Genomic DNA, 17,713 nt, shown 5'->3' on the forward strand with positions numbered 1-17,713 from the left:
ACTTCTCTCTTGAAAGGAATGTTCCACACCTGCCCAGAATGGCCCCTCCCTTCAACCTGCACTCCCCAAATTTTATGAAAATAGTAGCATATTAAAAATAGTTTACCATTTATACTGTTCATTTAAAAATACTTTTTTTTTTTTTCCTGCATCTGATTTGGCTGTCAGTGTGAAAACTGAGCTTGGTAGGACAATTTTAGACTTCTCTGGATGTTCCTATTCAGCTTTTCTTCCTGGCTTCTATGCAATTAACTTACTCCATCTTGTTTGAATACTCATTTCTGGAGGAAATGTTTACATGGGGTAAAAAAGAATGACAGATCCTAAAATATCATAAAATTGTCTCTATGTATACTGCATCTCATCAGATTAGGAGACACAATCAGGCCCTTGTGGGTCTCTCTGCCACACACACACTAATGAAACTGAGAACTCCCACACCCCATTACTGTCTCAACACAGGAATGTTCCCATAAGACGAAACAGGAAAGATAACACACTTGGGTAGAATGTTCCTTAAACTCATAACTGAGATCTTCATGACCCCAAAGTTGGAAAAGGAGCTGTCAGTAGGAATGAATCACCCAGTCCAGCTACTTTTGCCTCTCTGCAGTAATGGCAAGTGCTGCACATATGACACATGGACTGAGCATCACATATCAGAAAGCAGTGCCTGAGATCACGTGGTCAGAAGCTGGACAGGAGCCAGGGACCTGTGCCATGACACAGCAGAAGCACCCCCCTTGCCTTTATGATGGTCATTTCATCCCGAAGGTTGTCGTATCTCTGCTCCAACTGTGAATATTCCTTCACAAGGTTCTGGTACCGGGATCGCTCCTCCTCCAGTTCTTTCTTCATGAGGAGATTTTCCTTCACAGAGTTCTGGGCAAATTCATCTGGAAAGCAACATGCTAAGCTGCAGTTTTTCTGGATGGACTCCCTCACATGTATTGACTCATGCTTTCTGATTAATCTCTTGTTAAGAGGCTGCCCATGACGAGCTCATCAGAGGCTCTTGATGAATCTATTACGCTCCTCACCTACTGCAGAGCAAAGGTGAGTCTCATTACTCTGGCTTAGTCTTCAGAGAGGGAGAGAAAGACCCTGCTCTCAGGGAATGGGGAGAGAGAAGTTGGCAGCATAGGTGAGAATTCCCTCAGTTGATGCCCCAGCCTGCCTTCTGCCAACTGTCACAGCAACTGCTGGCAGCATTCCTGGAAGAATGAAGGCTTATTCCGCACTCCTTTCCTAGTCCTGATCTTTCAGTTCTTAGGAGTGCAGGGAGATTAAAGGCGACTGGGGTAAAAGGAAGGAAGGCAAATAGAGAAGGATGGGCTACTCCCCTGCCAAAACTTATTCACATTAACGGACAGAAAAGTGTTTTAAAAGGACATTTGAAAACAGTTCACATTTTCAAAAAGATGTGATATTGGGTGGGACTGTGAGGTCATGTGGTTCCATCCTCTTGTGACATGAATGAGGAACCTGAGTATGGGAGAAGGGGATTTGCTCAAAATCACAGTGAGTTGGAGCAGAAACTGGGGTCTGTGGACTCTCCCTGCTCCTCCACAGCCGAGTGGCACATGGGGACTGATGGCAGCCCAGGAGCTGGTGGGCACTTGAGAGAGGCTGACCTGGGATCTGATTCAAGACCCTTTCTTCAGTAAACATTAACAGATGACCCACTGGGTAGAAGAAACCATGACGCGTGGATGGACACGAAAGACAAATGTGAAACCCAGCGATGACGACAGCTCCTGAGCGCTCGCTGAGTGTCATGCACCCTCCTAAGCACTTCACGTGCAGCCTCTTCCTCATTCCTCCCATGAGCCCCCCGATGTCTGGACCTTTATGTCCATGTAGTAGATGAACAAACTGAAAGCCTATTCAAGGCCACACAGAAGCACACGGCAGAATCATGCTTCAAGTGTGGGCCTCCCTGACTCCAACTCTCATGTACTATGTTGCCCATTATACGTGTCTCACCTCTTTAGACTCTTGAGGCCAGATGTCCTAGTGGGATCTTAAAGGTCATTATTCTTCATCTTCTTCTATTAAAATCCTTTCCCCACTGTAGCCTCTAGTCTAACTGCACGCTTGCTAGGAGTCTTTGGGAGAAGTCAGTGAGGAAAAGAGATTAAAACCCCAAATAAAACTCAAGTGCTTTGGTACTTACCTTTAGACTGGCACAGGATTTGGTTGTTGAGCTGTTCTTTCTCATCTTTCAAGAGAGCATTTTCTTGCTCCAGGTCTGCAACTCTCTGGAAGAGAGCAACAGGGGAAAAATGTCTCATGATGCTGGGAAGAGAAGAGGCTCCTCTTGTGGGATTTGAATTTTAACTGGATATGTGTAAATGCTCTTTTTGTTTAAGAAAATTGATTTGGTTAAAGCTTCTTTTGTTTTCAAGGAAAAATTGTGTACTGAAAGAAAAATCCCATTAAAACAAGACAGATGAGCTCAGCACTATTTATGGTCATCTAATGTCCACAAACACATCATGAAAAGTCTATCACAAGCTCACATGCCTTATTGAGGAACTTGCAAAGATAACAGGCTTTCTGTAGAGAGCTGAAGGCCTGTGGATCATGACCAAGTCAGCATTCCACTGAGGCTACATGATCCAATAGCAAACTGTTTATCATGAATGGAGGATGTGGGCAAACTCACATCTGCACCTGCCACCAGAAGGTTTGCTGAGTGCAATCACTCCCCGGCACCATGCTCCTTAAGGTTATCTACTGGCACATCTGGAGACTACTGTTCAGAGAATGCAGTTGTGCAAGCCTGCACCGAGTCAAGTTGCTGACTGACAACCACACCCTTCTCCCTATCTCTTTTACTCAATAAATACGAAGGGAGCTAAAAGCTCAGGGCCCTTGTTTACTGGAAGCAAGGAGCCCCTGACCCCTTCTTCCAAATATACTCTTTTGTCCTTGTCTTTATTCCCGCATTCATCCCCTTTTGTTCAGTCCAACAGGGATTGGGTCCACGTCAGCTTTCATGTTTTTGTATTTGTTTGCCTGTCTTGCTAAATTTTGGGCTCTCAAATCTGGTCTTAGGAAGGCCAAAAGCTCACAATGAACAAATGATCTCTGGTCTTCAACCCACTTGCTTTACCTGTCTTATTGGACCAGCACAGTTCAAATTCTGGAAAAGAGATAACTTGCTATTGACACTCAACTGTCTAATCTAGTGTTGGACTTCTGATGATGTTGACAAAACCAAAATAAGGTGACTATTACCAGAAAAAAAAGGTATAAAAGAAAAAATACTAATTAAACAAAAATTGTAGTCTACTCAAAGAGGAGTAAGAATTAAAAGTGTGAAGAGGCCAGGCGCAGTGGCTCACACCTGTAATCCCAGCACTTTGGGAGGCCGAGGCAGGCAGATCATGAGGTCAAGAGATCGAGACCATCCTGGCTAACACGGTGAAACCCCATCTCTACTAAAAATACAAAAAATTAGCCAGGCGTGGTGGTGGGTGCCTGTAGTCCCAGCTACTCAGGAGGCTGAGGCAGGAGAATGGCGTGAACCCAGGAGGAAGAGCTTGCAGTGAGCCGAGATCGCGCCACTGTACTCCAGCCTGGGAGACAGTGAGACTCCGTCTCAAAAAAAAAAAAAAGTGTGAAGAAAGTTTTTAAAAAATGTTTTTGCTATTTATTATTAGAGCAACTATTTGTATGGGTTTTTAAAAAGTAACAATTCAGCTGTGTTCTAAGAGAATTTGAAATCATTAGTTGGTATAGAGGAGGATGGGAAAGGGTCTTTTATAGCATGGGGGCTAAATTGCAATTGATTCACCTTTGCGCTTGGATCCCCTACAGATTCATTCTGCAGGAGGCTGTCAAGTAATTTTCCCTACTAAAATCACATCCCTGCCTTTGTGACATGGATGAGGACATAGCTGAGCATTGCAAAAAACAGGCAGGGAGAGAATGAGGAACACATGCCAGTGGCTCCTCAAAATTCAGGCTTCCAGACCTGAGATCTCCCTTCCCCCACGGCTGGCTGATCCATCACCATTCCCCACAGAATAATCTCTTGTGATCACATCCTAAGTGTGGTATATGGCAAAGACAACAAGTTTCACAGCCACACAGATCCTGGGCTCTATAAACCTGTTTCCCCCTCTATAAAATGGAAACCCAGCCAGGTACGGTGGCTCACGCCTGCAATCCCAGCATTTTGAGAGACTGAGGTGGGCAGATAACGAGGTCAGGAGATCGAGATGATCCTGGCCAACATGCTGACACCCCGTCTCTACTAAAAATACAAAAATTAGTTGGGCGTTGTGGTGCGTGCCTGTAATCCCAGCTACTTGGGAGGCCGAAGCAGGTGAATCACTTGAACCAGGGAGTCAGAGGTTGCAGTGAGCTGAGATCGTGCCACAGCACTCCAGCCTGGCAACAGATGAAGACTTCATCTCAAAAAAAAAAAAAAAGAAAGAGGAAACCCACTTCACAGAGTTTCTCATCATTGAATGAGATGACGCATGTGAAGTACCAAGCAGAAGTCACTGCATAGAGCAGTTGATCAATATATGTAGATGGTTTTACATTACTCTTACTGGGCATGAAATGGAAATACACACTTTAAAACCACTCCACCACTTACCAAAAATTTAAACAGTATCTACTCTTTACAAATTCTTCCAAAAATTAGAAGAAGGAACACTTCCCAATTCCATTCTATGAGGCCAGTGTTACTCTGATACCAAAACCAAAGAAATCACTAAAAACCAAACTACAGCCCAGTATCTCTTATGAACATAGATTCAAAAATCCTCAACTAAATACTAGCAAGTGGTTATGATAAAAACACTCAAACTACAAATAGAAGTGAACATCCTCAACCTGATAAAAATTCCATAGCTCATACCACACTTTATGGTGAAAGACTGAATGCGTTTCCCCTAAGATCAGGAAGACAAGGGTGTCTGCTCTTGCCACTTCTATTCAGCATTGTACTGAAGGTTCTAGCCAGGGCAATAGGCAAGAAAGATAAAAGCATCCAGAATGAATGCTATCTGCAGATGACACAATCTTGTATACAGAAAATCCTAAGAAATTCACTTAAAAACTATTAGAATAAATGAGTTCCAGTTGCAGGGTCCAATTTCAATATACAAAACTCAATTGTATTTCTACATATTTGCAATGAACAATCTGAAAAATAAATTAAGAAAACGATTCCACTATAATGGCATAAAATATTTAGGAATAAATTTAACAAGAGAAGTATAAAATTCATTTTTTCATAATGAAAAAACATTATTGAAAGAAATTAAAGATCTTAATAAATGGAAAGACATCTTGAGATAATGGATCAAAACACTTTTTAAGATGGCAACACTCCTCAAATTCATCTACAGATTCAATGTAATCCTTATGAAGATCCTGCATGGCTTCTCTGCAGAAATTCATGAGCTGTTCCTTAAATTCATATATAATATCTAGGGATCCAGAATACCCAAAGGATCTTGAAGAAGATGAACAAAGCTGGAATAATCACACTTCTAAATTTAAAACTTACTAGAAGATAAAGTAATACAGACAGCATGATACTGGCATAAAGACAGACATACTGATCAATGAAACAAAACAAACTTTCACATTCACAGTCAATTGATTTTTGACAACCGTGCCAAAACAATTCAATGAGGAAAAGAATAGTCTTATAATCAAAGGTGCTGGGACAAATGGATATCTACATGGAAAAAAATGAAGCTGGACCACTACCTCATAATATACAAAAATTAACTGAAAATGCATTAAAGACTTAAATGTAAGGGCTAAAACTATAAAACTCTCAGAAGAAAACATGGCAACAAACCTTTGGATTAGGCACAAGCCAAATACAATGCCAAAAGCACAAGCCACCAAATACAATGCCCAAAGCACAAGCCACCAAATACAATGCCCAAAGCACAAGCCACCAAGTTAAAAATAAATTGAACTTCATTAAAATTTAAAGTTTTTATGCTTCAAACCATCAAGAAAGTGAAAGGGCAACCCACAGAATGGGAAAAAATATTTTCAAATCACCTATCTGATACATCAGCAGTCTCCAAACTTTTTGGCACCAGAGATCAGTTTGATGGAAGACAATTTTTCCACGGACCAGGGTGACGGGGGAATGGTTTCAGCATGATTCAAGCACTTTATATTTATTATATACTTTATTTCTATTATTATTACATTGTAATATACAATTAAATCATTATACAACTCACCATAATGTAGAATCAGTGGGAGCCCTGAGCTTGTTTTCCTGCAACTAGATGGTCCTATCTGGGGGTGATGGGAGACAGTGACAGATCATCAGGCATTAGAGTCTTATAAGGAAAGTGTCACATGTGCAGTTCACAGTAAGATTTGTGCTCCTATGAGAATCTAATGCCACTGCTGATTTGACAGGAGGCAGAGCTTAGGCAGTAATTCGAGCAGTGGGGAGCAGCTGTAAATACAGATGAAGCCTTGCTCACTTGCCCACCACTCACCTCCTGCTATGTGGCCTGGTTCCTGGACCACTACTGGTCCATGGCCTAGGGGTTGGGGACTCCTGTGATACATGACTCATAGCATGAGTATATAAAAATCACTTGCAACTCAACAATAAAAAGACAACCCAATTTTAAAAACGGGCAAAGAACTGAAATAGACATTTCTCCAAAAAGATATACAAATGGCCGATACACACAGAAAAGACACTCAGTATCTTATTAGGGAAATACAAATCAAAGCCACACTGAGATACCAGTTCACACTCACCAGGATGGCTATAATAAAGACAGACAATAACAAGTGTTGGTGAGAATATGAAGAAATCAGAACCCTCATATGCTGCTGGTGGGAATATAAAATGGTGCAGCAGCTCTGGAAAACACTCTGGCAATTCCTCAAAAGGTTTAACATAGAGTTGCCATGTGACCCAGGATTGCTACTCCTAGGCAGATACCCAAGATAAATGAAACCTAGTCCACACAAAAACTTGTACGCTGACTGACACAAAGAACAACCTCGCCCTTTCTAGCTTAAGTCACAGGATTCAGTCATCTTCCAGAGGACTCGTCTCAACCTGTATAGAAAGAGTCTCAAAAATGACCTCCTCAGGACAGCACCACAACACATAATGACTAGCAAGTGTGCAATGGCAGAGGGACTAATTGGTGACTACTGGGATTGCAACCTAGGAGATGACCACGTGGAGCAGAGGAGAGATGACCATACAGACCCCTGAGTACCCACCTGCACCCCCATCAGACAGGCACCTTTCAAACTCTTCTAGACTTTATGGCATTAAAACCCAGAGAGGTGGCCCTAGGGATATGGACTAAACCAGCAGAAGCCTAAATTGATATGGTTTGACGTTCATTTCCTCCCAATGCATGAGGTTTGAATTTCAACTGGTTACAATGCTTAAATGCCAACTTTCCTTCCTCTCCTGGCTTTAAATTAAGCTCAAGGCACCAAGAGGTGAGTTAATAAGGGAGGAGCTGTCCCACCCTCGGCATCAGGTAGAAAGGGGCAGGAAAAAATGGCAACACACTGGAGCTAAGGATTGAGGTCACTGGCTCTCCCCACCCCAGGAACTCAGAAGGCAGCGACTCTCACTTAAAGGTGCCTCAGCTACTCTGGGGAGCTGCTGATGGGTCTGTAGTGGCCTTACATTAGGTTTGTCCTTTAAGGGTCCATATAGAAAAGTAGGATACACAATACAATACTATTAAGGGCTTGCAAAAAGACCCAAGCGCTTTGTTAACACCCTTTTTTTTGAGACAAGGTCTCACCCTGTTACCCAAGCTGGAGTGCTGTGGTGAGATCTCGGTTCACTGCAGCCTTGACCTCCCCAGGCTCTGGTGATCCTCCCACCTCAGCCTCCTGAGTAGCTAGGACTACAGGTGCCTGCCAACATGCCCGGCTAATTTTTGTATTTTTAGTATAGACGGGGTTTTGCCATATTGGTCTTGAACTCTTGGGCTCAAGTGATTTGCCCACCTTGGCCTCCCAAAGTAGCTGGGTTTACAGATATGAGCCACCGGTACCTGACCAACACTTTTAACAGTCTAGAACCCCTTCAAATTTAAGGAGTTTTTCTATCTTTCTTTCCCTTCAATTCAAGCAGACTCAGTTTGTCTCATCCGTTTATCTGTGGATGGGCTTCCAAGAGTTACAAGAAGGAGGCTCTGACAAGCATGTTTTCAAAAGTTGTCCAGGTAATTCTGAGGCTCTAGAGGTTGAGAGCTGCTGGTCTTATGTCTTTATATCCAGCAGAACTCCTCACCCCACAAGTAAATGATAAGCACAGTCAGGGACTGTCGGTATGAAGAGTCAGGCAAAGGGGTTGGCTTTCTGCCCAACAGGAGGTCAAATCAGATAAAGCTGATAAAAATATACATGCATCAAACTAATTATACCAAGTTAATAACATTTATTGCCTATAATATTTATTGCCTATAATAATTAATGCAACAGATGTTGTATGTCTTCAGAGGCTAAAATGTGACCTGGTGTTGAGGGCAAGGTACAGAAGAAAAAGCACCGAGCGAGAGTGACGATGTTTTATCCGTAGAGGCACCCACTCACCAAGCCTAGTTCTGGCCCCTAGTATGACACAGGGCAAGGCTGTCACTCATCCATCACACATTTCCTGATACACCTCTATACCAGGAGCCTTGCCAGGGCTGGGGGATACCAAATGAGATAGACTGACTCATGGTAGTTGATATGGTTTGGACGTTCATTTCCTCCAAATCTCGTGTTGAAATATGATTCCTAGTGTTGGAGGTGGGGCCTGGTGGGAGGTGACTGGGCATGGGGGTGGATCCCTCATGAATGCTGTAGCACCATCCCCTTGGTGAACTCATCCCTCACTGAGTTCACAATAGAAGGTGTAGGTGGCATACATGCTGTTAACCACAGCACTCTCAGACTGTAGTCTTGGCTCAGGTTTTAGATCATAGGTTGTTGCAATGAAGTCACATGTTCTTAGGTGGCATTCATAGGACTGGAGATTTCAGGACCCACTTGGTGATGATGTCATGCACTCTGTGCTGGTCAGATGGCATGTTCCATTTCAGAGGGATATTGACTGTGTGTAGGATGCTCAAAGGATGGCGAGGGGTCTTGGTCTTCTCAGGTGACCTACTGCTCTGTGAGCCATCTAGATATTAGGAGGATGTTAAGGGGAAGCAACGTTTTCATTGCCCTAGCGTGAACTCAGTGAGGGATAAGTTCTCACTGAGTTCACGTGAGATCTGGTTGTTTAAACACATGTGGTACCTCCCCACTCTCTCTTGCTCCCAATATCGCCATGTGATGCCTGCTCCCCCTTCAACTTTTGCCATGGCTGGAAGCTCCCTGAGGCCCTCATCAGGACAGATGCCAGCACTACACTTCCTGTACAGACTATAGAACTGTGAGTCAATTAGACATTTTTACTTATAAATTATGCAGCCACAGGTGTTTCTTTTGTTTTTTGAGATGGAGTCTCCCTCTGTCACCCAGACTGGAGTGCAGTGGCGCGATCTCAGCTCACAGCAACCTCTGCCTCCCGGGTTCAAGCAATTCTCCTGCCTCAGCCTCTTGAGTAGCTGTGATTACAGGCATGCACCACCATGCCCGGCTAATTTTTTGTTGTTGTATTTTTAGTAGAGATGTGTTTCATCATATTGGCCAGGCTAGTCTGGAACTCCTGACCTTGTGATCCACCCACCTCGGCCTCCCAAAGTGCTGGGATTACAGACATGAGCCACCACACCCAGCCCAGGTGTTTCTTTATAGTAACGCAAGAACAGTCTAATATAGTAGTTGCCCTCAGAGAGTGTACAGCCTGGCAGGGATGAGGGACAGGTGCATACATAGTAATGATATCAATAAGGGCTGTAGCAGCTTCCTATAAAGCAAAGTTTTTCAGCCTTGACACTGTCAACATTCTGGGCTGGATAATTCTTTCTTGGGGGAGTAGGGGACTCTCCCGTGCATTACTGGGTGTTCAGCAGCATCCCTGGCTTCTACCCACTAGATGCTAATACAACACACCCTCCTCTCACCTTCAATTTGTGAAAACCAGAATGTCTCCAGGCACTGCCATACATCCCCTAATGGCAAAATCACCCCTGATTGAGAATCACTACAATAAGGTGATTCAGAAGGAAAAGAAGGTAGCCTCAGGGTCCATGAAGGCTTCACAAGAGGTGGGGGTCATCTGGATTAGGCCTGCAAGTGGGATGTCTCAGGCAGCTGAGGGCCATTCTAGGTGGGAAGAACAAGTGCCTAAAGGTCTGGGAGGAGGAAGGGCACGGGTTTGGGAATGTGAAAAGTTCTACGTTGCCAAAACGTGTGGTTGCAGCACGGGCACTGAGAAAAGTCAAGGCTGGGTAGGTAGAGGGAGGGAGAATCAGCTTGTGAATGGCTTCTCTTCCTTTGTCCTCAGGAAACACTGAACTCCTCTTATTCTCCTAACTTGACCTGGGTGGGCCCAGCTCCTCTCCCCAGCCTCTTCCCGCCCTCCAGGATGTGCCTGAATGTTTCACTGTTCCTTCTGCCAGGCTCTGTCGTTCCCATTCTTTACTGGTTACTTTCTTCTCATTATTAGCTCTCGACCAGCACTCTCCTGGGTAACATTCCTGTACCACACGGGGTGGTGGGGTTGCCCCCACGCTTGGTGTCCTGCTCTGACAGGGCCTGCACATCCCTCCAGAGCCTGTGGGACAGCAATGCTTCCTCATACACCTGCCTGCTCAGCCTGGACCAGAGTCCTCAACGTGGACCTAGGGATTATATCGCCAGACTATCACACCCTCAGAACCCAGGCCACTGCCAGCACCTGAAAGCTTATCAAATGAATAGAAGGGCCCTGCAGACCATGTTAAGGAGCCTGCATTCCCTCAGTCACAACTAAGGGCTCCCTTTAAAATTGTTTTTTTAAATAAATGTGTTTATAGTTGACTAAAATATCTAGAATACATGAGCTTGTTTAATCAAATAATTCAATTTAGGCAGCACATACAATGTAGGAAAAACACTCTTCAAATGCATCTAATTTGCTATTGCTGGAGGCAGTTCACTCAATGACTTCAGGAGCACCTTTAAATTAGGTTGGCAAATTATCAATATAGATTTCACTTTTCTAGACATACAAGTAAAATCAAACTGAAAACAACCCAACAGGAGAAACCACATGGTATGTACTTCTACAAAATAAAGCCTAGGGTGGTGCAATGAAGCATGATCTATGTCACAGTTAGGAAGGCAGGGGTCTTGCCCCATCCTTCCAGGAACAAGTCTGTACCCTCTGACTCAGTCAACTACTGGTAGGTTTTACAGCAGGCTGTGAAGTAACCAGACCTTACCATGGAGCAAAACTTTGCTTCCCCTTAACATCCTCCTAATATCTAGATGGCTCACAGAGCAGTAGGTCACCTGAGAAGACCAAGACCCCTCGCCATCCTTTGAGCATCCTACACACAGTCAATATCCCTCTGAAATGGAACATGCCATCTGACCAGCACAGAGTGCATGACATCATCACCAAGTGGGTCCTGAAATCTCCAGTCCTATGAATGCCACCTAAGAACATGTGACTTCATTGCAACAACCTATGATCTAAAATCTGAGCCAAGACTACAGTCTGGGAGTGCCATGGTTAACAGCATGTATGCCACCTACACCTCCTATTGTTTTGAGGCTTGTTTCTTCCCTCTGTCTCCCTCTTTGATTCATGAATGCAGGTCTCTGACTTGGCTTTATTATTCTAAGCCACACATTAAAGTGGCCTCAGGGGGATTTGCTTTTCTTGCTTGCCTAAACAATTTTGGAGGTAGGCCCATGTTCCTGATCTTTCATGAACAGCAGGAAAGGACCAATCCCACACTCAGCTCCACACCCCAGGTGGGTGAGAGAATGCTTCCTTGATCATATTTCTCCAGGTACCAGCCAACCCCAGTCTTCCCAGCCAGCTAACACAGTTGTTGGCAGACACAGCAGGTAACAAACTTCTGCAGCCAAATGGCCCCCACTTTGTGGTGTCAGGGCTGCAGGGTGCAGTGGGAGACGCTTTAACAACATAAAACAGGCGGCTGCATCCCCTGAGCATGATAAATAACACCTTAGGTTTCAGGACTCATTCAACACCATTCAGCAGCTCCTTTTTTTGGACTGGGGGAGTGGTTAGTCTTAACTCTTGCAGGCAATATTACTCAGTGTTTCTTCTAAAAGCTTATTTGGGACAGCTTATCAGAATCAACACTGGAGGAAAATCCTGTATCTATGAGGCTAATACAGTACCTATATTAAGTTAAGTAAATGCCCCAGCAACATGCTAAAGAACTGTCTTTACTAGTTTGTCTTTGGGGATACAAATGTAGCTAGGGGCTTTGTTTTGTCTTATGTTTTCAAGAGGGATATTAGTGCTATAAGAAGACCCAGCGTAAGGTTTCTAGTAGCAAACATGGGAAAACTGGTTGGGCAATGCCAATCAGAAAAGGTTCCTCTGCCATCTGTCCTTGATGCTGTGCAGTTACCACATTTACAGGCACAGCCCTAGGTAGGGACAATACCTTTAATTCTCCAAAATCTTGAAGTGTTTATTTGAACATTTTCTGAGAATGTTCTTCTAAGTAAGCATAGTATAAATTTGTTTTTTAAAGTAGTTATTAAAGCAAAAGTTGAAAATCAACATCCCTTGGATAGTAAGACAACTTTGAAACAATGGCTAAAATATCTTCAAAATGGTCCTGCAGATGTGTTTTAATTCCTCTCTCACCCCTAAGCTCACAGAAGCTGAAGTGCCTAGGACAGAGTTGCTCACCTCTCTGGAGGTTTCATGGGTCAAGGCTGCGCTTGAAGTCAGAAGATCCTTCCTGACCTGGCCGCACTGTGCTCCTGCTGTTTGCCTCCTCACTTACTCCACCTGAGCCCAGTGAGCACCTCGTTGGTCCTCACACCCACCCAGCCTGCTCATGCCCCAAGGCCTGTGCACGTGTGCCACACCTGTCACCTGTTATGCTCAAATCGCCTTGGCTTATCTTCTCCCCTTACTCAGATGTCTTCTCAGAAAGACCTTCTGTGGCCATCAAAAGTGAAACCATACCCCTCAGGCCCCCACAGGTCGCCCTCCATCCCCTTTACTCTGCTTCATTGTTGTTTGTAGCCCTTGGGGGGTAATTCACGTTAGATTCCTGTCTGTACTTTCTTTCCCCATCCCCACACATTTAAGCTCCTTAAGAATGAGAAGGGTTTTTTCAAACACCATTCACCTTTTGCCCCAGTGTGTAGAACAGGGTCTAACACATACAGGCATTCAAACACCTGCTGAATGAAGGACCATGAGCTTCTGTGCTTTCTGCAGCAAGACAACGTCCTTCCAGAGATGGGTCAGTGTCCCCTTCCTAATAATCCTCAGCCTCCACATGAACCATGAGTCCTGGTGCTGCTGAGAGCACAACCCCCTCTTGGCTGGTCAAAGTAGCTCTGCTCCACACCTTTGGGGAGAAGGCTCAACACACTCTGCTATGAGAGCCCCCATTCCCCAAGCCAGATCTCTCTACCTCTATTTGGAGAAATCAAAACCTTTATAACTTGAACTACCCAAGGCAATCAACTAGTGGCTAGTGGTTCTATGACTGACGTCTTGATACAATGCACAACCCAGCCCCACTAGTCCGAATGCTCAGTGCCTGGGGGCCTGCTAGTCATCTCTCACAAGGACCAGGGACCCCCTCTGAGTGCCAGGCACCTGGCTGTGGGTCGTTCCTCCTCACCCACCACAGCCCTGCACCAAGCTAAGCCTTGCTCTGGTCCCATTGAGCAGCCTTCAGAGCAGATTCTGAATAATGAGCTGTCACCTCTGTGCCTAGGGCAGCCCTGGGGGCCACCTCTCTTTCACCAAACAGAGCAGCCATGCAAAACAGCACAGCTGTACAAAAGCAGCCAGCATAGGGATCGCTGAAGCTTTCAAAAGGAACAAAATGTACACAGTGCACAGGCTAAAAGGGAAGGAGGCTAAGGGCCTGGGTGTGGACTACCCCGTGGAGGCGACAAAACAACAGATACCTTTAGTAGAAAAGGATGTCATCTAACCTATGCGACAGAGCTGCTCTGGACTCTGTGGACACAGAGATGAATTCCTGCCCTCAGGGAGACTTGGCCTCCCACAGGCCAAGGCAGGGCAGCCACGTGGCTCGCCAATTAATATCGTCAGAGATGGCAAGCCCAGAGTTTTCCAGCATAGCAGTTCCAATACGACACTCGCTGCCTTTGCTGATGGAAATATCAAACTCATTAAACATCTACTAGCGGTCGGCCCCCTCACTGTGCTTGGCTGGTCTCATCAATCTCACTCAAAGCAGAGCAGGCCCCTGCTTAAGCCCTGGAGGAAACCGATTGTCTGATTACTCAGCATTTATTGAAATTGACACAGTGCCTTTGATAAATATTATACCCTGAGGAGGCACAGAAGACAAAACAAAAAAAAGCCAGCCAGCTCATCTACTTACCTCCAACCACCACAACAAAAAGATTCTGAAGATTCTAAAGAATGTTTGCTTCCACTTTTTCTTTTCCAGGAAAGAGGTGGACATGCCACTTCATGAGTCATCTCCTGTTGGTTTCTGAGTGTTTCTAAGTTGAAATTTGCTTACATTTGGGGTAGGGAAGGGGCTTTTGCACTACTCTGCTCCTAGCGTTCCCCTCCTTGCAGCGTCCTTAATTTTTTGTTACCAATTCCAAGCTCTAATTTTCTTTAAGACCTAGGTCAGCATATCATTGCTAGGGAAGAGTAGCAACATTTCTTAAGGAGAGGAGGAGGGAGTCTGCTTCTCTGTTTTGCTCCTCCAGTGAAGATTTTCATATTATAAACTCTTATGCATTCCCTTTGATGGAGACTTGGGTGTTTAGAGTGCTGAAGTCCCCAAGTTGTAGCATTTAGCAGGAAGCAGGGACGCGGGGCTGGGAAGCTGATGAGTCAAGTGCTGTCTGTTGGGGCAGAGATAGGTGAGACCTGATTTTGTGGATCTGCTGGGTAAACAGACTTTGCAGATGTCTGATCTGACTGGGACACACATGCAGGGAATGTTTTTTCTCCCAGGGTCACTAGTCTCAGGAGTTTCCAGTTCTGTTCTTGATCCTTTCTGGCTTTGGACCTCACCTTCTGGTTTTTATTCATGTAGAAAGGTCACCATCCCATTCATCTGCTCCCAAGGGTAGACAAACCACAAGTGTGGAATTCCATGATTTGTAGGTTACAAGACTTGTAGCCACATTTAACAGGAGTTTCCAAGCACCACGTGCTTTCTCCCAAAGAATGAATCCACTTCATGTCTCATGGTGGGCAGGCTGGCAGGTGACTTATCTGGGCAGAGGGTCTTGTGGTACCTCAAAGCAACACATCAGGAGCATGGCCTTTTATGGGAAGCCTGCGTCTTACTTTCTTCTTCCCTTAATCTCCACACCTGGATCCCACCTCTGGCCCCTGGAGATCCCTGGGGTCTGGGTGAAGGCAGGAGCTGATGGTGCTGAGGCCCGAGGTGGGAAGAAGATCTATGCAAGCCCAGCACAGGCTGGCACTGTAGGCTCTATAACCTCCACGGATGTCTGTGTGTTCCTCAGCTGCATGTGAGGGCTCAGGCCAGGAAAAGGCAGTGGGAAATAGAAGAGAGAAGGACTCCCACGTAGGGCCAAGGGCCTCTGCTCCTTCCAGAAGCCAAACACAATCTAATGGTGGCAGCCAGGTGCAAGTCTAGAAGGGGCCTTGGAGATGATCTGAACCAACTTTTATAAATATACACACAGATGAGGGAACTAAGGCCAGTGAGGCTTTCTGCACATGCTTGGGAATGGCAGAGTGGGGATGGGAATCTGGGGACTCCAAGGTCTACCGCAGGGCCCTTCCTGCAGCAGCATCCAGCCTGCCCCAATTTTGAAGTTGTTACTCCAACACCCTGAACACTGGATCTCTCCCTCTTAGATCCCCATCCACTGCGACTCCCCATTGATGGACAAACACTGAAAAAGTGGGCAACATGCTATTTCCCTTGTGGCTTGTAGAGATGGTGGTGGTGGGGGGGCGGTGGTGGGAGGCAGAACAGCAATGACCCAAGTCTGTGGGGGGCTCTCCAGGGGCCCTTGGGACTTCCCTGGCTGGAACAGTTATCTTGGCAGTGGAGCAGGGAATCTCTATGCCCTGATGCTCAGGTTTGCGGCAAAGCTCAGGAAGTTCTACTTCATGGTGTAAGAAATAAGCCCACCAGGGTGGGTGTGACAGGCTGAGACTTTAAGTGTTCAAAGGTGAGGCAATTCCACCAAAGCACAGTGCTGCGTCATGGGCAGGGGTGCCCAGAGGCTGCCCTCCCCTGCAGGCAGCATCAAGATCAGCCCCAGCCTCTGTCACGGCTTTCTTGCCAACAAGGATGTGGGCCACAGAGCCAGCCCTGGGCCTAATTCTAGACCATAAAAACAATGCTCACAGGCAGACACCATGTGCCTCTCCCAGGGGATGCCATAGTGTCCAGCTAACAGCAGAAGCGCAGTCATGCTTGTGTGGGTTTCCCCAAAGCATGCCACTTTCTGTCTAGACACAGATGAATGGTCAGTCTGTGCACATGAGCCCAAGACCATGGCGATTTTACCACTTGAAGCAGCAGTGCTGAGAGGTGGCTCCGTGTGCCCACCCACTCTGCTTGCCAGCGCCTGCCCCTCTGGCCTGAGCATACCTTCCTCAGCTCATCCTTCTCCCTGCTGTGGGCGTCCTCCAAGATCTTGCGCTCCGAGTGGGCCCTCTGCAGCTCTGTGCGCAGGCTCTCCACCTCCTCCTGCAGCCTGAGGCTGGTGTCCTCACCTGGGCTCTGCTGGTAGTGCACCAGCTCCTTCTTCAGCCGCTCTACCTCCATGGTGTATGTTGAGGTGGTCACGGACAACTGCTCTGAAAGTGTCTTGAACTCTTTGTTCTGTGGAGAACATCAGCAAACAAGGAGAAGGGAGAAGAAGTGGGGGAGAAAGGGTTATTTTACCAGGGAAAAAGCATGAAGGCAATCAAAAAAGGAACTTCCAAGGTAGGATTAAGTCTCACAATCATTGCATGCTCAAGTGCTTGCCTGGCATCTCCCTAACAAAACACTATTGTGAACTTACAGAAATAGGGGAAAACAAAGAACAGCAACACTGACATTCAAAGAGCTCAAGGAGCCTTCGTGAGCATGTGCAGAGCTGGAAGCTGCCTGGTAGCAGGTGGCTCTATGGCTGGGCGGATCCTATACCTTATTTTTAAGTTGCAGAAACAAAGAAGCTGGCTCTCTGGGTTTGCAGCCTTCACTTTTTAGGTTTCTTTGCTCTTTCATACAGAGCCCTCCTGCCTGTGGACTCGCCAGCACAAAGAGCTGCAATCTAATCGCTGGCTCTGAGACAAAGGACCCCTTCAGCATCCTCTCTTCCAAGGAGGCCCTCCATGGGGTCTTGGAATCTCTCTCACCCCTGTCAGCCATGGCTTGCCCCATAAGACTCTAAGACTCAGGGTAACTGATGCCCTGACCCACCCTGCCCACACCATGCTCCTGCAGATGGGATACTCAATCCCAGCCCACTCAGGCAACACACAGGTGTGAAACATCCCCCATGGGCCCAGAGTCCTAAGAAGCTATTGCTGGTATCAAGTGCTACTGCAAATTATGGGAAGAAATCAGCACCGCAAGAGTTGAGGGCATTAGCTAAGAGTGGT

The 17,713-nt window shown here is 45.9% G+C and overlaps 1 protein-coding gene across 4 annotated transcripts in view; it reads right to left on the reverse strand.

Annotated features, from left to right (window-relative positions):
• Nucleotides 1-17,713, reverse strand: part of MYO5B (myosin VB) — a 371,041-nt gene that overhangs the window by 51,949 nt on the left and 301,379 nt on the right. For all 4 annotated transcript variants that reach the window (XM_003953284.6, XM_016933688.4, XM_054671932.2 and 1 more), the window contains 3 exons: nt 16,713-16,946; nt 2,177-2,261; nt 748-896 (listed from right to left, as the gene is read on the reverse strand). In XM_003953284.6, coding sequence (XP_003953333.4) covers nt 748-896; nt 2,177-2,261; nt 16,713-16,946 — 468 coding nt within the window. The remainder of the gene's footprint in view (nt 1-747; nt 897-2,176; nt 2,262-16,712; nt 16,947-17,713) is intronic.

The sequence above is a fragment of the Pan troglodytes genome, chromosome 17 (genome assembly GCF_028858775.2).
Source record: "Pan troglodytes isolate AG18354 chromosome 17, NHGRI_mPanTro3-v2.0_pri, whole genome shotgun sequence".
In the NCBI taxonomy this organism is placed as follows: Eukaryota; Metazoa; Chordata; class Mammalia; order Primates; family Hominidae; genus Pan; species Pan troglodytes.